This window comes from Xiphophorus maculatus, chromosome 18 (genome assembly GCF_002775205.1).
Source record: "Xiphophorus maculatus strain JP 163 A chromosome 18, X_maculatus-5.0-male, whole genome shotgun sequence".
NCBI classification, from domain to species: Eukaryota; Metazoa; Chordata; class Actinopteri; order Cyprinodontiformes; family Poeciliidae; genus Xiphophorus; species Xiphophorus maculatus.
In genome coordinates this window covers 12,083,903-12,107,672 of record NC_036460.1, presented here as the reverse complement: position 1 = coordinate 12,107,672, position 23,770 = coordinate 12,083,903, and the positions used below count along the sequence as shown (strand labels likewise).

The following is a 23,770-nucleotide window of genomic DNA, read 5'->3' as shown; positions in this document are numbered from 1 at the left end:
TAAAACATCTGAATAAGGGACTCATAATTTAAATGTCATGCAGAATTTCCATAAACAAAACCTGGGCTGCAATTTCAAAGACAATTTAAAGTGAAAGTTGAAACCTACCTAATATTTCTTGAGAGAAATAAAATTTACCCAAGTAATTTCAACTTCTAGGACATGACACTGAGGTATCTGTTCACACAATAAGTGACCAGTGTTGCCAGATAATGATAAAATAGGTGGTATTTTCCATTGACACAATAAAGAGAGTAGCACTTATGAGCTGGAAAAAAAACATGGAAGAACAAGAACTTCACCATGTTGGTTGATGTTGAACAAAAGCCACCAGCTAGTGTAAATGACATCTTTGCAATTTGGAACCACTTAAAAGCAAATGATTTAAGCAGAGTTTGGTAGTTTACCCAGCTAACTCTATTGAGTCATTTACAACAGCACATTAAGGACTGGAATCATTTCTCAGGCCATCAAAGTGGCAGAGAATACAAGTTAACATGTGAACCTGCTAGAGCCACAACACATCCTCCCATTTCAAGATAGTAAACACATTTCTACCCTAGCTAGATGGAAAAAGTCTGCCAACAGCTCCATGGTATGTCATCCAGCTGTGACTGTTATTAACTTGAACACATACACAGAGGTCTGACTAATGTCACTTTTTAGCCTAAAGTCATATGGGGCAGATTCCTCTATGATTAAATACAGGCCGTGCCCAGTGGTTTTGTAGATCTCATACTGCAGAACATATGAACAAGCTATTGAGGTGTTTTAGAGATCGAAAATGTTTCCAGGTCATTCCAAGAAATACAAAGAAAGTGATTTATTGACTATGCGCATTGGCTGCTTCAGATACATATTTTAGGTTATGCACAAGAAATTCCTTTTACAATGCAGAATCATAGAAGCACTGGGTACAAAGAGAGGAATATTGGTCATTTAAAAATCACTTCATACTTCCATAGACCTGTGGACAATTCAATAAAGTAATTGGCATCGATATTAGTAACTTTATCCTACTTATAGTTTTTTAGTCTGAGTGTAAAATTCACAAGTATCCCAACTGATTTATAAATTACTTCTCTTGGAGGCTTAGCTTTTAGAAGAGTCTGAAAGCTAGATGGTGCTAATGCTGTGGAGAGTCTCATTAAGCCTCTAAGATAGCTCTATTGAAGCATGCCGCCAAGACTTGTTTACTCATGAGAAAATTGAATTAATCTCTGCAACGTCTGCTTCTCAGAGATCACAACCCAAAGTTAAACACATTACTTTTTACATTCTTGTTAATGTTTAAAGACCAGAGGCAAGATTAGCAAAGCAATGAAGTAAAACTGAAAATTACTTCAAAGCTCATATTTACATTGTCCCTCATGTCTACCATTAGAAAGTGCACTTCCAGGCCATAGCACTTCATTTCCCAGTCCTACCTTAAGTCCATTTACAACATACAACTTGAAATTTCCACCCCTAATCTCTGAAAAAGATTACAGTACAATGCTTTCAACAACACTGTCCTTTGACTGAACTGATTGGGAGTTAAGGTTAAATAGAGCTTTTCGAAGGAAAACATTTAATTAGCAGAATAATATTGCTTTCTAAGCTATGGACAGTGCCCTGGTTATTAATTTTTCCCAGTGGCAAAAAGTACAAGAACATTAATTAATCAGTCATTAGCAGGAACTAATTGGGATGTCATTACTTGAATAAGACCATAAGGATCCTAGAATTTGAGTAATTTACTCAAAGAGAGAAGAGATGAATGGTCAAATGATTAGCTAACAATAGTGTTTTTTTAATAAAAAGGATGGAAGGTTTGTCTGTTTGCACTTTTAGAGTGAGCTAGCATAATTATATTTGTTTTTTCTGCATATTGCCAGTGTTATTGTTGCATTTCTTGTTTGTTTTGTTTCCCCCCCTCCCCTTTCTAATGTAGGTCACCGACTTGTTTATGACTGAACATCCTGTCTGGCCAGAGCTGAACACACCCAGCGTCCAGAGGTTATTTCTGCAACTTGTTAATCTCATATTGTCCTCAGAGGTGAGAAGATCTTAGGTTAAGTCAAAAAAATTACCCATTTATTTTTAAAAAAAGAGGGTTGCAAAACTAACCACCAATTAAAATAAATAATATTGTGCAACATTTTTTTTACTTTTCCAGACTAAGGAAACAAGAGTGAAATGGTAAAAGGTAAAGTTAAAAAGGACAGATAGAAGAATGAACACATGGAAGGAAGGAATTAAAGATACAAAGAAAGGACAAGGAAGGAAACAAGGTAGAACATATGAAAGGATGTAAGAAAGGAGGGTCAAAAGAAGAAAGGACATGAGGAACAGCAAACAGAAGGAAGAGAAGATGCAATGGACTAAGGACGGAGAGGTGGAAAAACACAAAGAAGGTTTGAAGGAGGTAAGGATAAGAAGGAAGAAGGGAAGGAAATAGGAAAGGGAAAAAAAGGAAACAATTTTTCAATTGCAGTGTTAATTTTTTTTGCAATGGATAGGGGACGAAGTCTGCTGGTGCAAATATCTCTTTATCCACATTATCCAGACAAGGAAAATACATCAAATTCCATACTTTTTAAAAATGTGGGACTGCATATAGGAGTCCCTTTTAAAGCAAGCTGATACTCACAGTGACTGAATTTTATGAAAGTAGCTAAGATTAGCATCTCAAATACAAACACTAACTTTCTCAGAAAGTGTATGTTTGTATATTTGTACATTTTTGTCTTGCAACTGCAGATTTTTAGAGTCAAAAACAGCAGCAGGAATACTTTGAAAAGGTCAAAGTACATCTTTCCTCAGTGTGTGTAACTCAGGATGCTCATTGCTGACACACACACACACACACACCTACACACACACACACACTGCCTCCACAGAACATACTGCTGGACTTGGCATTACTCCATATTTTCTATCAATACAGCCAATATATTACATTACAATAAACATGCTGAACCATTAACATACTTTATTCCACCTGTCAACACTACTTGGTGCTAGCTGCTCCACTTCACTGTTCTGTCTGGGGCCAAAGGGGTAAATACTTTGATACACTGTGAAATAATAAGCAAGGTTCACTCAAGTGTGATTAGATTTGCTTGGCTGTGATCCCATTACTGTAAAGAAAAGCTTTCTGAAGAAGAAGAATGAATATTAAATAGTATTTCACTCATTAATGGGCTTAATTTAGAGGAAACCAGGGTTGACAAATTCTTACGCATGTAGCCAAATTGACAGATTCATGTTTCACACTGTCAGGTTGGTACGTTGCTAACAGAAAGTGTTTAGAGCACCTCAAGTTTTTTTTGTTTTAGGTTCATTATGGTTCAAAAAGAATTTTTCATACATTCCTCTGTTCAGCTATCCAGAGGAATTCTGAATCATTGCCAAGACTATTGAGTCATAATGAAAATAATCTTTTTAGTAGATAGTCTCTGTAGAATATGCCTTAAGATTTCTCTAGGAAGGCCCCCAGACAGCATACATACAGCAAAATTATCACAACTGGCGCTATACAAAGCAGTAGAGTAGATACTGTATATGACCCAAGCCAAAATCTTGGCCAAAATTATTTCGTCAATGGTAAGATCAGGATTGGCCTTTTGTGGTGCATTTGATAAGCTTACAATACATACAGCACATAGAAAACCAAACAGGAATGCTGGATATGAAGTTGTATTAATCTGCTTATAGTCTAAATAGAGGAGTTGGTAGCTTACCCTGTTGAGGAAAGAAAGAAAGTAAAGTATAAAAGTTCATTAGACTGCAACAAGTGCAGCACACTGCACACAGCCCTGCTTCTATCCTACAAATCTCACATCCCAGATGGTTTGCACTTGACTCACCCTGCGGTAACAAGCAACAAAATGGAGCTGGAAGATGTTAAACAAAACCTGCAAACGGGAGAAGTTACATTGCTTACTCAAATTATGGTCTAAAAACAAAAAACAGTAAAATCTTAATTAAAATATATCAAGTTTACTCTGGGCTCTGGTCTCTAATTAAAGTTAATTAGTCGGGTTGGATCGGGCTCAGGGCGGGTCGGGTTGGACTTTTTTAAGTCTGATGTAAATACTACAAAAACAGAGTGGCTGTGACTCATTGAGCAGAGTTCCCTTTTCCATCTCTAGGAATGAATCCAGCTGCAGACAAAGATCGTTTCATGAGTGAGGAAAGGGTGGAATAAAACTTTCCCTTCTAGTTCATAATTTTCTTACACCAGCACAGTATCTGCATTACAGCAGCCTGTCAGTCTCCCACCAGCGCTTCCTCCACCCTAGATATTTGAATTTTTTTTCTTGTAGAAGCAGCCAACTCACCCTAGAGGTGACAGCCCATAATAACCTCAGATTTGAAGGCGTCAACCTTCATCCCAGTTGTTTCATACTCTGTTGTAAAATGTCCCAGTGCCTCCAGGAGGTTGATTTAGGCCAGCAGCACTGCATCTGCAAAAGGAGCATTTAAGCTTGAAGTCTTAAATGGTAAAGTCTGAACTGACATCTTCCTGGCTGCATTTAGAAATTCTGTCCATGAAAGTTACAACTAGAATCAGTGACAAAGGGCAACCCTGGCAGCATTCAGAACAGTCTGAAAACAAGTTTGACATTTATAATAGCAATGCAAACCAAACTTTTCTCCCATTTGGTTTTCATACCTTTAAAACAAAAATAACAGTGAATAAACATTTGTGCCTCTGACAGATTCTCTGAGACAAAGGCACATCCTCTTCTAAGTTACAGAAGCAGCCATGCCTTGGTAGTGACATTTAGGAGGGCTTTAAAGAGGATCATTTAGTTTTACCTAAACTTTCTGTCTCCAGGAACCTTATGTCTTCTCTCTCTTGCAGCTTGAGTAATAAACAATTTTATCAATGCTTTAAATGTCCACAGTTTATTTTATATACTTAGCATCCTCCTGAACATTGAATTTACAATTCTACAATTCTGGTTTTTATAGATGCTTCTTATTTCACCACAGATGGTGCATTCTCCTTGAGTCTTGCAAAAGTTTGTCTCACTTGACCCTTTGTTGCACTTTGTCATGTCAAAATCACAAATCATATTGTAATTCACAGGAATTTTTTGTGATAGACCAAGACAAAGAGTAGAATTGTGAATTGAATGGAAATAAAAATTAGGATTAAGAACTTGAGAAGATTGTGATTTGAATTCAGCCCACCTGAATCAAATTTAGCAAAATCATGTTTTTTGCAGGATGTCTCTGCAAGTCTTGCACTGAAATATTTCTCCATTAAAATAAGTAAATAGGCCAAGCTTAGTCAGTTTGGGTGGATGGTCGTCTAAGCAGCACATTTCTCAATTAGATTTAGAGATGAACTTTGACATTCTAAAATGAATATGCTTGAACTGAACTATCCCATCAGTGTTATGATGACTGATCTACATGATGTTTGTTCATTAATGCTCTCTAAGCAACCACTTACCCTGCAACAGAACAGCTGAATTTATGCTGAGATCAAAACAGTCTTTTTTTTTTTTTTTACTAATTAGGTAAATTCTAAAGGTCACTTGTTGTACCATATTTTATTTTCAGGTTGATTACCATCAACCTGTCCAGGGACTGCAAATGCAAGTGGAAATTAGTATTTTTTGCTACAAACTGGTACCATGCATCTTTTCTTTGAAAAGGTCAATGAAATGCTGTACATTATCTCTGTGTAAAATAAAGAAAGGTCCAGGTCTAAAAGTCTAAATAAGAACTTGAAAATCATGCAACATTTTCTGTTAAATTCAGATTTAATTATTATTGACTTTCTACTGTAAAATTAAATCCCATTATAATACATCAGCATTCATGTTTGCAATGTGGAAAAAAGGCAGTATATCTTTTAAATGTTTAGGCAAACTAGTTAGAAAACACTAAGATTTATCCTGTATTGACATAAACCAGGCAACCTGCTCTTGTGTGTGACTGGCAGTCATTTACAAAGAAGTATTCCACACTCCAGCTTAGGTTAAACAGCTTACACAAGCAGTGTTCAGCCAGAGCTGAAAATCATCTTTCTTCAAGACTTCAAGAAAGGGGAGGACACATAATGACAGCAAGTGAAACAAAGGACCTGGAAAAACGTACTGAATCAGAAAATCAGTCCCATTACATTACCCCCCAAATGGCCTGTTTTTGTGCATTTCCTCTCATAATCAGAAACAACAGGACCATGGGAGGAAAACCAGCCTCTTTTGCTGCCACATTTTAAGACGGAACAAAACACGCATAGAGCCGAGTCTCTTACAAAGAGCCTGTTCTGCTCTTTGTGAGAAGTTTCACAAGGCCAGTTTTGGTTCTTTCTGTCTTTGTACAAGGCTTGCCTTTCACGAGGGGCTGGGAAAAGCCGGTTCAGGTAACATGTTTTCAGAATCCAGAGCTGAGGGAGTGGGTCAGTGTTGAGTGGTGTAATGGGAGGGAACCCCTGAGATGGACACAGTGCTGAAATAAACATTGTGATATAGAGATGGGAAAAGGTGGGAAGAAGTACAGCAATACAGCATTGCTGCATTACTGTGCATGGTAATGCAATGTTTTGCTAGCTAGAAATATGAAAACCATATAGTGGACTCCAGCCTATGTGTGGATTCACCAATTCACAATTTTTTCTCTGAAACGTAATTTCAAATTATTGATGGAAAATTCACCCATTTGCAGAGCTATCTGCTAGAGCATATAGCAGATAGTTATGTAAAGTGTCCCAGTGCCTGCAGGAGGTTGATGTAGGCCAGCATCAACCTGGCCTACATCAACTGAAAGTAGTCAGCTGACCAGAAATCAATCTCTCTTTCGAACTACTTCAACCATGCATTCTCTTTACACAGAGGGGAAACAAATGCAGCATGGGAAGTAAAAATATCTAGTCAAAATGCTACTTAAAACACTATTAGCTGGCATTTGCAAATTTGCATAGTTAGCCAACTTTAACTCTGACCTTTAATTTCATTAGAAAAAAAATCAGTAAGAAATCAGCTTTTTGGACAATATTACAAATTTGTACCAACAATTCCTAAAAAAATATTTCTAAGATTTTTTTTTAAATCTCTACTTTTTCATGTTGATCATACATGTATGACAGTTCAATAAGTAATTTTTTATGTTTTTACTAATTTTACATATACACTTAATGTCTATATGCTGTGAGCATGGGGGAAAAAAATTCTTGTTTATGCACTCAATCTTGGCCAATAACTGATTCTGAGACTTCCTGTTCCCCGGGGGCAAGGGAAAATATCACGTGGCAGAGGCCGATGTCTTGCAAAAGAACAGAATGGGATATCTAACTATGGCAGATGCTTTTTATTCTTTATATGTACGAAAATTATTTTTAAGACAGCTACAAGGTTGAACTTATCTGTGATTAAAAAATGCTTAAAACTGGAACAGGGACAAAAAAAAGTCGAACTGCATCAAGGCATGAAAGAGGAAAAGCTTTATTTGGTCCCATCACAATAAATTTGTAAACTTTATAAAATTTAACAGGAACTATAACTAAGATTGGACTTTTAGGTTCAAGTATCTGGTTTGAATCAAAGTATGCACGTGTGGAAAAGTACCTCATGAGCACTGTACAAGTATCTGATGAAGTGGGCTTGTTTTTACTTCAATTGGCCAGGGAACCTTATTAATGTGCCTGATATGATGAACGCAAATGCCAGAAGATTGAAATGAAAACTGGTCATCACTAGCTCTTTCAGCAGTATGATGAGCCAGAGATTTAGCAAAAGATATTTTGCTAAATCAAGACAAAATTTTATAGAAAACGTGTACTGAGCTGAAGAGAACAGAGATGAAAACAAACTGGAGCAGATAAGCAAGATCCTTATCTGTTTATTCTTATGAAATATTAAGTGCATAAAGGGTTGTTCAAAGTATTACAGAGGTGCCAATATTTGTGAGATGCGTGAATTAATGTAAAAACTACATTTAACATTTTTTTTTCTCCCACTGAAAAAATAAGATCAAATAAAAAATCACTCAAATCAAATATTGGGTTTTGAACATTTCTCAGGGTGAGAATTTGCTGCGCCAGTTAAAAACAAATGTATTTCTTTTCACACATCTTTACTGGTGGAGCAAAGACATGTGGAGGATGCTCCATTTAGAAAATATCCTACAAACAAGATTCTGCTATGCCAAAACATTTTTTTTCACACAAAAAATTAAATAAATAAACAAATTAAAATACACGCATGTGTTTTTAAACATCTATAATTTTCTTTCTTCCTGTGCAAGATTAAAACTGAGAACCTGTCTCTAGCAATCTTGTTCAAAGCTCAAAAACAACCAAAAGCAAAAGAAAGCTTTTAAAAATGCTTTCTATAAGATAATGGACAGAAATCTTTCCACCTCCACTTTCTTTAAAGACAAAAGTGGAGAAACACGTCGGACTAATGTGTCCGACTGCAGTCTAAAGGTCACTTGACCAAAAATCAATCTCTTTGAACTCTCTCCTCCTTTCTTTCTTTCATTCTCCTCCTACTTCCTCCAGCCCAATTGTAATTCATCAGGCGACAGTGTCCAGAGGAAACGTGAAGTGAGTGAATGAGGATAAGTATTTAATCCATCAAACTCCTTTCACTCCCACCAAGCAGCTGACTCGACAATTTCTCCCTGGGATTAGATACTCTTGTGAGAGGTATAGAAGGAGGAGGTGTAAGCTTCAATCCAGCTCAGCCCACAAGCTTCTGGTACACAAACAATCCAACTACAAAAAGGCTACCTTATAATTTAACACATTTACTACATAGACAGATGTCCCTTGTGCAACAGTGGTGTGAGTCAGAATGGATCCAGTCCCACTGTGGTTTTCCCCCTCTGCTCCAGAGCTGATGATGGAGTAGGCAAATGACAGAATACACAGAGAGGACAAGCCACATTGTGTAGGAGGTACAGACCTCTGATCGTTGCAAGCTGCCTTAAAGGGGCATGGACCAATTTTCCAAACTAGTCACAAAGAGAACTGCTCCTTGCAAACAGTTTTATTATGTGGTGTAGAAGGACTGGCTTTTTAAAGAGGAAAAGCACAGTCTGTCTCTGTGTTTTGGGATGAATCAGGCTTAAAAAATATATATATATATTATATTTGTATATTCGCATAGTTCTTAAACTGTGACTCTGGTTCCATTGGTTCCACATCCGTCACCTACAGAAGACAAATTAGCTTCTTCATTTATAATACAAATAAGTTATCTGTGACATGACACTAATAACCACTGACAGGCAAACTAAATCTTCACACACTGATCTTTGCTTCAGACACATCTAAGAGAAGTGCAGTGGGGAAATAATCAAGAACCTCCGGTATGAACTAATAAGGACAATAATGAACAAAGAACAAGTGCCAGTGGCTGCTAATTCTGCCATATTCCAGTTTCCAGGAATGTCAGAAACTGAATCTAGGAATGATATAAACCCAACTCAACTTTCCGCCAATTCCAAGGAGGAAGACAAGAGGGATTTGCAAATTAATGTTATACAAGCATTGAATATTCCAGCTTGGGTGCCATGTGGCTCATTGGTAGAGTGACTGCAACTTATGCTGAAACTACAACCCTCAACACTGTAGACCCAAGTTTGATTCCCCGTCCGTGGACAATTTTACTGCATTTCTTTCCCTTCTCTTTCTGCCCAACTTCCTGCCTCGCTACTAATGAATAAAAGCCACTAGTGTCAAACAACCCTGCAGCTTTGTAATGGCTTTCTGTGCTATCAAACACTGCAGGAACATATTATTGGAGAGTGAAACTTTAGCTTCTGAGAATAACTAAGCCATTTTAAATAACTTAAGTTCTTCTTGAAGTACCTTGTTGATGTGACAGGTTATAACTTGTTCAGCAGCTTATGAAACTTTTTCAAAATAAATAAATTGTCTTTTTACAAAGAATGACGAAGCACACTTTTTAAATTCCAATGTGTGATAAATCAACGGGCTAGTCGCATTAGCCCTTTTGTGAGCTGTTTATTTTGGTGTTTCTTTTCTGTTATTTTTAACATACTAATTTTACTTGCACATGCAAATGAAGTGAGTGCTTAGCTTTGTGCTCTTCGCATTGGAAAAATCCACAAAGTGACAGTGTGGAGGTGGAGAAAGCAAATACAGACTTTTCAGAAACTTTGTTTTTAGCTCCAGATTTTTCTGCACCTCCAATGGCTGTGTTGAGCTTTTAATTTATTTCTCTGTCTGATTATATCCAGACCTCTGTTGTGGTTAATCAGCATTGGGGTATGGGGAATTTTCTTCAACAGGGAGAATGAAGCTGGTCACAGTGGATTGAAAAGTGTTTTATTTAAAAACAGGGCGACACTGGATAAAAAAATAAAAAGACCTCTTAAATCCACATAAGAATATGTGGTAAGACTAATTTGATGTTCAAAGATGCCTTTCATCCAAACCTGACTGGTCTTGAGATGTTTTACAAAGAGATTAGACGATTTCATTCTCTTGCTGAAAACATTATCCAAAAGACATGCAGCACATTGTTAGAGCAAAGGCATTTCACAGTATTTATTCTGGGGAGTTGAATATAAATACAACAATTTTCATGTTTACCATTAAAAACTCTAAAAAGAAACATATTGTTTTTATTCCACTACAGAATTCCTACTTTGTGTTGGTCTCTAAGATAAAACCACAGAAAACAAATAAAATTTTAAAAAACTGACTAATGTAGCAAAATTAGAAAATGCTTGCTTTTTAGGTATATGGATACTCCTGTGTGTGAGGGAGTGCCAAGTGTATGTACACTTCTGAATTAGCCAATAGAAATAATTTTGGTAATTCTAACTAGCCTAAAAGAAGAGATTTGTGGTCCGATTTAAATTCAGGCAGTGAGAAGAAATGTGTGCATTTTAATTGGATTTATGTTTATATCTGGTTTGGACTGTATATTTTAAAATAAATGACTGAAGATGGATCATATTTTTCTTTTCTGGCTTTGACACTGATTTTATCATTAATCTGCCCTTAATGTTTCTAGTTTCTTACAAGTAACAAGGACAAGCATCTTGGCTTTCCATATGTCACAACGCAAACAGAAAGGGATTCAGAGGAAAATAATGACCAATATGGAAATTTACCTGGGGTTCTGCTTTGACGTGCAGATCTGCTTGTTTGTGCCAAGGTCTTTGAGAACCAGGCCAAAAAACAAAATGTAAAACTTCAGCAATGCAAACAGAAAATGCTACTAGTACCAATGCAGAATTTGAATTTTCCAGAGATGGAGAAAAATGTGTGTGTGTTCAAATCGTACACACACTGGCAAACCCAAACACTTTACAGTGTGAAATAAAACAAAATTCCCTGTTTGCACTTGGTGACAAGGACCTTGGTATGTTTTAAGACTTCACAGACGGCTGCTTGTCCTTGCGTATTAATACGTCATTGTCGACTCAACGCACACTTGAGCCGTTCTGTCAACTCAGCTCAAAGGGCTGGGCTCACTCCAAGGTGTGTCAGCACACCATGTCAAAAAAACAGCCATGTTTTCTTCTGTTCCCACTACAGGGAAGAGATTAGAGGCGCCAAGAGAGACAGATAACGGATACAACCCAGTAAACAGTTCCAAGATGCTTCTCCTGTACAGTAAACTCAACAAGATTCAACTGAAGCCTCAGCCTGTGTGATCGTTTGATACGCTGCAGTCAACAGCAGCTGCACGGTCACTGGCAAAGTATGTGCTCTTGTGTGCTAAACCTGTATGTTAAGACAGGCTGGCACATGTCAGTCTGTGAGCTTTCCATGTTACTGCCTGGAGAGAAAAAATCTTGTGGGAAGAGAGGCATTAAAACGACAGACATGAAAACAACAGAGCTACAGTCAACAAAGACGCATGACTATGTTTAAAAACGATTTAGTTGGATATCTGTATTTGGACGAGACAAAGGAGACAAGAAAGTAATCTAGTTTAAGAAATTAAGACTGAATGAAGTTGACTTCCCTTCTTTCTACAAATTGTTAGTTGGGGTGTAAGTCAGTGTCAGCCATGTGATTAAAACAAGAAAAGTGTGACAGACGTAGTTTCTAATAATAGCAGTATGCCAGAAAATGTGGTACCGATACTGTTTAGTATGACAGTTTTCTCTGTACTGCAAGTTTTTAAAGGAAGTCTGACCTCAAGCAAGCCTGCGCATTGTCACAGTCAAGCAAGAAACAAATTTGATTTCCAATTTTAAACATTCCTCCACCCCTCACCTTTTTCCTTAAAAAAAAAAAAACAAATGACAGAAAATATTTAAAAAAATTATTTTTATTTCAATCATTTCTTCTATGAGTAGACGAATTCAAAGTCAAAAATAAATACATGAAATTTGATAGTCCTTCAGTGAGCTGGAACTACTCTGGAACTGAACTATGAGCATTAATGAAATATGCAGATTTTCCAAAAATGTAATCTTCAAAAACAGGAAATTTGATTAATAAAAATCTATTTATTTCCAAGCCCCAATCTCATCAGAAAGGCTGCGATGAGCCTTTTTTGTGTGTTTGCCTTGTTAAAGACTATGTTGGTGTAAATAACATTTTTCAATAACGCATAATTACCTAGCAATATTTTCAAATTTCCAGTCAATTAAAAAAAAAAATAAAAATGTTTCTCAAAAACATAGTAGGCCATTAGATGACAGCCCTACCACGGAGCTTAGCAGGTTTTCTGGGGAAAACCCTGCCAACCCAATCCTGTGTACCATTTCTAAAACACATATAGTGAAAGATTGAAGGACTGCGGAAAATGTTAAGTAGGACCGGTTTGGAACTAGGAGTTTGAACTAATGCCTCTGTCTCCATCCTCCTTCCGAGCTCACCATTTACAAGTTCAATAACAAAGCCCAGTGAGTAAAGGGAGAACAAACGATGTGTGAATTACCAGATCTCAGTGTCAGCGCAAAGACACTGAATACATTAATCAGAGGCGCTCAACCACAATAAAACACCTGGGAGTTTGCTGCCAACCACTACAGATACAATCAAAACAACAACATCCATCTAACTTCTACACGCGCTGGTCTTTGTGAAATCCCATGAGGCTGGTGCCTGTATCCTAAAAAAAAAATTAAAAAAAGCTACACACTCCACAGAAACAAACATCAGCTTTCTGACCCTTTAAACCCCAAATTGTGATGAAATATTTTTTTCCACTGACAAAAATTCTAAAATAACATTCATTAAAACTTTGAACCAAAAAATGAATCCTCTCCGGTTTAACTCATGTAATGAATTGCCTAAAGCACTGAGCAGCTATGTCTAATGTTTATAGTACCATTTATCAAAAAAAATATATAGAATATTCAATAAATTAGAATGCTTTTACAACGTTTATTTAAATAACGGAATTCACCATGTGAAACCTATGATAGATTGTTTACACACATCAATGTTTTCAAGCCTTCATTTCTATTAAGATGAGTTTCTGTTACAGCTAATGAACAACATTTTAGATTATATCAGAACACAAAGAAATTCTTATTACAAAAGTCTTTTTGCATTTAAAAAAACTACCTGTTTAAAGGTTATTTTTAAAAAGGTACTTTTATTCTAACTGTGATTCTGTATGTGCAGATATTCTAATTTACTGAAAATGACTGTACATAAATAAAATTAATAATAAAAAGGGCTCCCTTATCTGCTATAAGTTTTCCTAATGATTATTTTGATCACATTTTTCTCACTTAGTTTTTAGAAAATTTAATCATTGATTGCAACATTTGATTAGTCGTTCAGCTGACTAGTCCTAGTTTTGTGTTTACAGAGCTTGTTAGTTTTGGTGTGACCTTGTTTATACATCTTACAGGAATAAAATTCATAAGCGTATTATCTGTTTTAGCCTCTGCTATTCAGATCCAGGGTTGCATGCATGAACAGAAACTGTGAGCCTTCACCACTCAGCATCGTGAGCTTTCAGCAACCCCTGGATTGTTATTTTCATGTCTGCTTTATTACATTTTTTTTTTAAAGCAAAACCCTAGCTCCTCAGTGAGTTACAAAATCATATTATATTCCCAGAAATACCCAATACCTTCTATTGGGATGCAGTGAGTTTTGGAATTTTATGTTATTTAAACATTTATCCCATCAATTCTTAAAGACGTTCACACAATGCAGGCTAACTATTATATCTAGTAGTAAAATCAGCAGTTTGTTCAACTTTGACCTGCCTGAAGTCCAGGTATCTCTGGACTGTATGTTATAGTTCTCCAGAACTGAACATAAAAGAAACTTTGTTCACCGAGAGGAAATTGGCAACATATGCTAGAAGTGTGGCAGGACCTTTGGTGAGGTAAGTATGTAAAGTATGAGGCTGTTTCAGATGAAAACATACTCCTTAGTTTAAGAATAGGATTAATGCTACCGAATGTAGTCAAATATGAACATGTGTCAACAGAATTTGGTTATACATTCGTATCTGAGGGATCTCTAAAAGCACAGAATGAATTATTACTTTAGTAAATTGTTGCAGAGCGAGTGTGGGTTGAAGCTGATGACTTCCAACAGAACTGGCTGCATGGCTGACACCAACATCCATTATATGTAATTGAACTGTAACCACTGATGACAATTTTCAGAAATGTAGGGCCATCTAAAAGTGCAGTACAATGATTGACGGAAAAACGAAAACCACATTTCCTCTCGTGGTTCATATTTCTAACTGTGGTAGATGGAAACTTGTGGGCAGCAGTATGGGCTACACACCCAAAACAGGGAGAGGGCTCCAAGGAGAACTAAAGCTGATGTTTACCAGTACTGGTGGGGGTTGGGAAGGAGGAAGGAGCAATTAACAACACAACTTTCAAATGAATACAGATAGTAATCAGAATTTCAAATGCAATATCTTTCAAAACCTACAAAGTTTACATTAGCAGTCGTACCCCTTTAACTTTTTGCATTTTGTCACATTATAACCACATTCCTCCATTAGCTTTATCTGGATTTTATGTGTTAAACTAACAAACAGTTTTAGATAACTGTGACTGGTTAATAGTCATGTGTTTGGATTGTTTGAGAAAGCTGACAAATACAGACAGAACCCTCGCATACATATGAAGAACATAAAAGCTCCATGCAGAAAGAAGCCAAGCTGGGATTCTAACATGGGAAGTCCTCACTGCAATACAAATAAAATCCTAAAAATTGAAACTGGAAGGCATTGCATTGTAGAACCAAGATGATCTTCTCACCACAATGCTTCACGAACGAATTTGATGTGCTTAGGATGATTCACACTGTTAGCCACACAGTTTTTGCTGGTGGGTCATGTTTGTTCTGCTCTCATTTAACATTCTTCCACTTGTTTGCTGTGCTCCCTCCTTCAGCTTGTGACAAACTGGGCAGCTTGAGGCAGGAGAACTCTGTAGCTCCTCCAGACTCAACTCAGGCCAAGGCAAGGGCAGCATCTATCAGAAAACGTACCCTAGAAGCCTGTCAGTTTAGCCATGCATTTGTAACTTTGCAGTTGTCCCATATTCTTTCCATTTTCAGACGATGGACAGAACAGTGAGTTGTTCAAAGTTTGGAACATCCCTGCTTTAAACTTCTCAAGAACTGCATTTCTAACGCACCTGCTGTGTTCCTTGGTTTTAACCAGGGATTATTCCTAAAATCTATGAGATCTTAAACATATGTATTCTTCCTACAATTAAATTATGCACATGTTGACTCCATTATTTTACATTGGACATTTAGTGGTTTCAGCATAAATGGGTGCTAAATTAAAATAAGCATCACATTTTTTTGGATATTCAGTTGTAAAATGTCTTGAAAAGCTTTTATCTTTCATATTAGATCATCTCTCAAATTACTTCAAAACTATGCACTACTTTGTTTTGGTCTCTCAGAATTGATTTGGGTAAACTTTATAAGAATCATGTTTTTCATGGCCCTGAATATCAGAATGAGGTCATGGTCACATCTCCAGTACATGTGATGTCCAAAGCTTAGGGCAACACCATTCTGTTTTGCAATATCATGAGTCTTTCTGTAAGTTCAATAATGAAAACCAAATGTCTTTAAGAAAACCCTTCACTTGTTAAAACAGCAGCAGGGAGAAGGGGAAAAAGTCTTTCAGATTATGTAATAGCAACAGATGTTAAATAAAAACAGATGAAAATAAATTTTGTGCACATGTATTATATCTGTCATGAAAGCGAGACATATGCTTTCTTGTTTCATTAGTGGGATGCCAGTGCAACAAAGCTTGAAGGAAAACTCTAGAGCAAACAATCTTGAGAACTGAGATGCTGCTGAGCTGCAATCAGTTCCCACATAAACATGTACTTATTTGATCAGCCATCCTTCCACACCCAAATATTTAGTCATCCTGCTGCTCAAGCCCTGTCAGACTGTTACGATGGATCCACAGGCACATGTTCACTGTAAACATAAGCAGCTTGCTGCTACAGTGGACCCCTTGCGTGGTGCTTTGGCACTGGAGGGAAATGTTCAATCAATATAATCCACTTAACAAGGCTGTGCGCAGATTACTTCAAGGTTAAACAACCTGCTGTATGCTAAATGAATTGCCGCTGATGCGCCAATTTGCGCACTTATTAAAACATGTTACATTTAAGGCGCCGTCTGAGCGCTTTAATGGGAGGATGTGCTCCATTACTGTTTATCCCAAGACATATCCTGGACCCCCTGCTAACGGGAAGCAGGTGGACTTATCTGCGTCCAAGTGGCCACTTTAGTCTACAAGCACGGATGCGCATTAATGGGCAGGAAAAGGAGGTTGTGCGAAAACACAAAGACAATGCGGCAGACTTCTGATGCCGGTAAAGTCGTTAGCTCAGAAAGAAGTTCTATCTAAGGATGTTTTACAGGAATTCTTAAAGGACCCACCCGGTGCCACAGTGCCAAAGTTCCCCACTTCCCGATGACGCACAGCAGCTCATTGAGAAGAAGGTTAGGGGTCCCCACGGAGTCTTAACAAATGGACAGTCAATTATGGTTGTCTTTTTATTTTAAACCTGGATTCTTTATGGAATATCCAAAAAGTCTTCCAGTTCTGTTTTAAAATCCCCCCCCCCCCCCCAAAAAAAAAACAGCACAGCATGGAAACTTTTGACTCGATAAATCAAATTAGATCAACGTGTATAACCAAGAAAAAGATACAGAACATCAAGCGTCATTTTAAACTAAAAGCATAACAGTGTTTTCAGTCTCACTCACCTGAAGCTGCGAGTCCAAACAGGACGGCGATAATAAACAGCCCCTTTACGCACATTTGGTCGGCAAGTCAACTAAGCAGTGGGGGAGAAGAGTCAACAAACCCCAGGCTAGTCAACCTTCTTCCACAGATTGATTCACACAGACAGCAAAACCGAGCGGTAAAAATCTACGGATCCCCCTTGCAGAGAGTAAAAAAGAGAAAAAAAAATAGAAAAAGGTTGCGATAAGTCCTCTATTTCAGCTTTCCTGTCCAAAGACGCTTCCTAGGTCGTCTTCTGGCCTCAAAGATTTGACTTCTAGTACCCTCCCTCCCATTATAATTTCGGGCGGAGTAAAAAAAGAAAGGAGGAAAAAAAGGGCTTGAAAAAAAAGAAAAAGAAAAAAGAAGAAACTTTAATCTGTTCAATTGAGAAGCAGAGAACAAGTGCAAGAAAACAAAACCTTAACATAACATAAAGCTAATCAAAAATTTAAAAAATTAAAAATGTCAGTTACTTGTTGGTGTGTTATTGAATCGTCCAGTTTTTTGTTTTATGTGGCACTTTATTGTGCGAGGGTGAGGAACTCAGATTGATTTATATATATAATAAAAAGTTAAATGATATTTAGTCTTGTTAACAAAAAATACCACGGAGCTTCATTTATGTTCAATGCCCTTGCATTGAACATAAAAACAAGAATTTGCCTCAAACAATAGAAGAGAATGTTTGTCACAACTTATTTTGGAAAGCATCATTTGGCATCGTTTAGCCACATGGGGGCAGAGAAGCACCACAATATCCACTAACTTTCAAATGTGCCTATGCTTTTACTGTTGAAGTTTAAATACTCTAAATTTAAAAAAATTCCTCTGTATCTGAAGTTAAATCAGAAATTTCTCTTATTTCAGGGCAATGAAAGTAATTATAATTATTTCTATTTGCTAATTGCCATTTTAATTAAAGGATAAGTCAGATATCTATTTACTAAGCTCTTTAAGAGCAGATTGGGGAAAGTCCAGACAATTATGTCATGGCTTTTTAGACCTCTGAGAGATTAAATGACACATTTGAGATAATTGGAGTTACACCTGTAGATGTGTTTTAAGACCACACCTGGAACTGTCACGGAGGGTGCAGGAATGGGAGTAGGACCAAAGTGCAGACAGGAGAACGGAATGTTCATGAGCCATGGTTTAATTAAATAAGTCCAAAAATGCTTACAAAAACTGGAAATGCAGAATATGTGACGGAGTGTTTCCAATCCTGGTCCTCAAGACACAGTTCCTTACATGTTTTAGCCATCTCCCTGCTTCAAGCGCACATAATTTCAACTGATGACTGAATAACAGGCTTTTGTGGAACTGCAGTCATCTGAATCAGGTGTCTTAAATCAGGGAAACATCTAAAACGTGCACCGCAGTGTGTCTTGAGTTCCAGGGTTGGGAAACACTGAGCAACAGTGGCATGACGCACCCACAGCAAAGGGAAGGAACCAGTGGCAAGCAATGAGTCCAGGAGGTAGATATACAGTCAGAGAGAAACTGACTGCAGCTGGGAAGGTAGCAAATGAGACTAGATGAGAAAATGATTAGCAGCTGGGAAAGGGGAGAAGAAGAAGAAGAGTAAATGGCAAAGTGACTAGGGTAAAACAAAGATGAAACTAGAAAGGGGAGAACCTAAATAATAAGATAAATAATTACCAAATCTAACAAAATTAATCCAAGAGAAACTAAACTAAGAGAAGGAATAAACTAGAATAAGATAAGTGCAAAACAATTCCAAAACACACTGATGACCAAACTGAAAGAAATACAATGAAAATAAAAAAATATATACAAGAAAACAGCAAAAGAAGAAGTCCACTAATAGAAGAGAAATGACAGGAACACAATGTTTCCTTGTTTGACATGATTGGAAAGTGAAAAAAGTCACTAGAAACAATTTTCAGACATTTGAAGGTGCTGCATTCATCTGTTAAAACAATTATATCCAAGTATAGAAATGATAGGACTGTCCAACAGTCATACCACTCAAGAAGGAGACTGGTTATATGTCCCACAGATGAATGCTTATTGGTCCAAAATGTACCAATAGACCCCAGAACAAAGATGCTGCCTTGAAGGGTCATTTTTCACAGAAAAATGTGCCTTCAACAGACATGGGCTGAAAGCCATTATTTCAAAAAAAACACAAGAAAGCCATAAAAACCATCATCACATTTGAATCGAAAAGGGGAACACTTGTAAACCTGGGAAGACCATGCCAGCTGTGAAGTATGGAGGTGGCAGCCTCATTTTGTTTTGCTGCCAGAGGAACTGGTGCACTTCCTAGAATAGATGGCACCATGAAGAAAGAACATTATGAAGCAATATCCAAAGACATCAACCAGGGAGTTAAAGCTTAGAAAAAAGTTGTCTTCTAACTGAACAGTAACCTCCAGCATACAGCGGTTACTAAATTCTACATGAACTCTTAAAAATGATCGGAAAGCTTATGTCTAAAATCTGCAAGATTAAAAACTGACTTTGTGGGTTATTTTGTCAGCTGCTTCCTGGTCAAATGTGGACAACAGGGTTGGATTACAGGTGTGACCCCATGCATACTGGGTTAGGCTGTCAACCATAACATAGGTCTATATCACAAATGTTACACAAGTCCATTTACAGCACCTTTAATAGAAAATAGTCAAATTTACATAACAAAATGTATTTCACTGTAACATAAATAGTCAATTATACTTATTTCTTTTTAGTTATGATAAAAAAAACATTATGTCAAAGTGTAAATTAGTGCATTTGTACTATTGCCTGATTAAATTGGGGTTTTACCTGTTTAATACCCAGCAATATAACACATATTGCAATTTTGGCAATCAAAAATTAATAGCAAATGTTTTTTATAGCTTTTCTTGGGAAGGAAAGTAATGGGAGTTATAAAGTAATCTTCAAGGAGGAGGATACAACAGCTGAACATAATACAATAGAGGTGTAGCAGCAAGAAAGTATCTGCTACACATAAAGAAGAATACACAAGGCAGCACAGACAAAGGAGCAACCGAAAGCCTAAAAATAAAATTCGCTGCGAAAGTAAATGTCAAGATGCATGAAAGCTTTTGTAATTATTCGCAGGCTGTGTGTGAGGGCAGAAAGCAAAGAGAACGGAAACAGACCAGAGAGCAGAAACAGGAAATGTGACAAGAGCTATTAAAGACAAAACCAAAATGATTGTTATCAAAACCCAAAGTGATAAACAAAATGAGACAAAGACTACGCTCACTAACCAGGGAGAAATTTACAGTAAATGATATCAGACCCAAAACACACAAAAAAATGAGACACAGAAAGTAGAACCTACTAAACTCTGATAGACACATTTGCTAAACCATTAGCTTTTCTATTTCTTTGCATGTGGGAAGAACACTGATGCCAGTTATCTGTGACCCTCTGTCAGCTGTCGTATACAGGAGCTTATCGATGCATCATTCACTGGTAAAATAATTGACATTAAACCCAGAATATTCTCTCTATTTTGACAGTTATGAATACTATAAATCACCAATGACTCCTTATATGTAATGTATATTGCACAGAAATACATTGTTCTTTCATTGTGAACCTAACAGCATGCAACAAAACAGAAGAGCTTTTCTCTTAAATCACACAAAGCTTCTTTTTCCAAAATCCTTCAATAAGAAAATACTAAATATTATTATAAATAAACTATTTAATGCAATCTTTGAATATAAATACAGTGAATATTTTTTTACTCAAAAAATGAACAGCATATGAAGGTTCCAGACATAAATTTTCATAGCCGGAGCTGAAACACCTCTTGAAACCCTGACTTTGATTTGTTCGTAGGATTAACAGCATCACCCAAACACAGCTAATAGCGTCTCAGACAATAAAACTCTGTGCTGTTAAAATGGAGCCGGTTGTTTCTACTGTCACCACACGCTTGCTCATTATAGTAGATCGCTGCAAAGTCCCCTCAGTGTTACCTTCTTCTAATAGACTCCAGCTTGTCATGTGGTGTGGTGCGGGTTGGTGAGGCAGACGCTGTAGACCCAGGTAAGATGAATATGATGATGAATTTAATTATAAATAAGTCCAGCAACAAGGAGCAGGCACAAGGAAACACTGACGAAACATAGACGAGGACCCGACGAGGAACAAGGAACACAGGTGGAGTTAAATACACAGGAGGGTAATCACAGAGACGAGACACACCTGGGAACAATCAAGGGGAGGACAGGACAACGAAGAGACGCAAGGACACAAAAAACTCTAAATGAACACAGAAAACACAGATCCTGACAGTACCCCCCCCCTCAAGGGCGGCTACCAGACGCCCAAAAAAAAAAAACCACAACAAGGGTGGGCGGAGGGGCGCCGGATGGGGGGCCAGAGTCCAGAAAAAACCAAAACACAACAAGGGTGGGCGGAGGGGCGCTGGACGGGGGGGCCAGAGTCCAGAAAAACAAAAAACTACCCACCATCGTGGGCGGAAACACAGGGAGGGCCAAGAGTCCAAAAACAACAAAAAACTACCCACAGGGTGGGCGGAGGCAAAGGAGGCGGGAACCACGGAAGTGGTCCGGCGGTCGTCCGCGGCGGCGGGAACCACGGAGGCGGTCCGGCGGCCGTCCGCGGCGCTGGAGGCGGGAACCACGGAGGCGGTCCGGCGGCCGTCCGCGGCGCTGGAGGCGGGAACCACGGAGGCGGTCCGGCGGCCGTCCGCGGCGCTGGAGGCGGGAACCACGGAGGCGGGAACCACGGAGGCGGTCCGGCGGCCGTCCGCGGCGCTGGAGGCGGGAACCACGGAGGCGGTCCGGCGGCCGTCCGCGGCGCTGGAGGCGGGAACCACGGAGGCGGTCCGGCGGCCGTCCGCGGCGCTGGAGGCGGGAACCACGGAGGCCGTCCGGCGGCCGTCCGCGGCGCTGGAGGTGGCGATGAGTCCCGGGGGCCGCCCACAGACGGCGACGACGAGCCCCCCGAGGCAGGGTCTCTGGTGGAGCACAGGGGGTCAGGGTCTCGGGTGGAACACTGGGGGTCAGGGTCTCGGGTGGAACGCAGAAGGTCAGGGTCTCGGGTGGAACGCTGGAGGTCAGGGTCTCGGGTGGAACGCTGGAGGTCAGGGTCTCGGGTGGAACGCTGGAGGTCAGGGTCTCGGGTGGAACACAGGGGGTCTCGGTCGGAGCACAGGGGGTCTCGGTCGGAGCACAAGGGGTCTCGGTCGGAGCACAAGGGGTCTCGGTCGGAGCACAAGGGGTCTCGGGAGGAACGCTGGGGGTCTCGGTCTCGGGAGGAACGCTGGGGGTCTCGGTCTCGGGAGGAACGCTGGGGGTCTCGGTCTCGGGAGGAACGCAGAGAGTCTGAGTCGGAATGCAGGGAGTCTCGGAAGGAACGCTGGGGGTCTCGGAAGGAACACAGGGAGTCTCGGTAGGAACACAGGGAGTCTCAGTCTCGGGTGCGCCGGCTGGAACGCCGGCTGATTCGGCCTCGGGTGCGCCGGCTGGAACGCCGGCTGATTCGGCCTCGGGTGCGCCGGCTGGAACGCCGGCAGAAACGGCCTCGGGTGCGCCGGCTGGAACGCCGGCAGAAACGGCCTCGGGTGCGCCGGCTGGTACGCCGGCTGATTCGGCCTCGGGTGCGCAGGCTGGAACGCCAGCTGATTCGGCCTCGGGTGCGGCGGCTGGAACGCCGGCAGAAACGGCCTCGGGTGCGCCGGCTGGAACGCCGGCAGAAACGGCCTCGGGTGCGCCGGCTGGAGGTGCTGGTCCCGGAACTGGAGCGGGATCTGGGCTGGCGGAGAAACTTTGCGGCTTGGGAGGCAGAGGTTCGCCAGCCATGACGGCTAGAGCCGCCATACGCTCCCACTCTGCCTCCCTCTGCAACTCCACCAACCCCGGGTGCGGGAAGCGAGGAACCCAGTAATCCAGCAGCATTCCCAAGCGGATGGCGAAACCGAGGCGTCGGCCGGCAGCGTATGGCTTGGCCATTGCCTCCTCATACTCGCCGATGGTATCTGTTAGCTCCTTTATGTCTTCTGGGTCCATGATGAGAAAACGCGTGCCTCACCGTACTTCCTGGTCGGGTCCTACTGTCATGTGGTGTGGTGCGGGTTGGTGAGGCAGACGCTGTAGACCCAGGTAAGATGAATATGATGATGAATTTAATTATAAATAAGTCCAGCAACAAGGAGCAGGCACAAGGAAACACTGACGAAACATAGACGAGGACCCGACGAGGAACAAGGAACACAGGTGGAGTTAAATACACAGGAGGGTAATCACAGAGACGAGACACACCTGGGAACAATCAAGGGGAGGACAGGACAACGAAGAGACGCAAGGACACAAAAAACTCTAAATGAACACAGAAAACACAGATCCTGACACAGCTGACCAAATTGTCATTATAAATTATATTAGACTGGACTGGGTCATTAAATCTGATCAGTCAAATTGGTATGAAATTATTGTATTTTTCTTTATAATCATATAATTTCTTTATAAATAAAATTGACCTGTTTTTTTTTCTTGTACAGTTCTTTGATATGACAATAATTTTGAAGTGCTATATAAATAAGCAGAATAGTATTCAGTTGGGCAACA

The 23,770-nt window shown here is 39.5% G+C and overlaps 1 protein-coding gene across 2 annotated transcripts in view; it reads right to left on the bottom strand.

The window, feature by feature from the left end:
- The window catches only part of LOC102230916 (myelin protein zero-like protein 2), a 29,681-nt gene extending 12,205 nt beyond the window's left edge, over window positions 1-17,476 (bottom strand). For both annotated transcript variants that reach the window (XM_023351543.1, XM_023351542.1), the window contains exon 1: window positions 17,174-17,476. In XM_023351543.1, the coding sequence (XP_023207311.1) occupies window positions 17,174-17,228 (55 nt within the window). In that variant the 5' untranslated portion in view covers window positions 17,229-17,476. The remainder of the gene's footprint in view (window positions 1-17,173) is intronic.
- Between the last annotated feature and the right edge of the window lie 6,294 nt (window positions 17,477-23,770).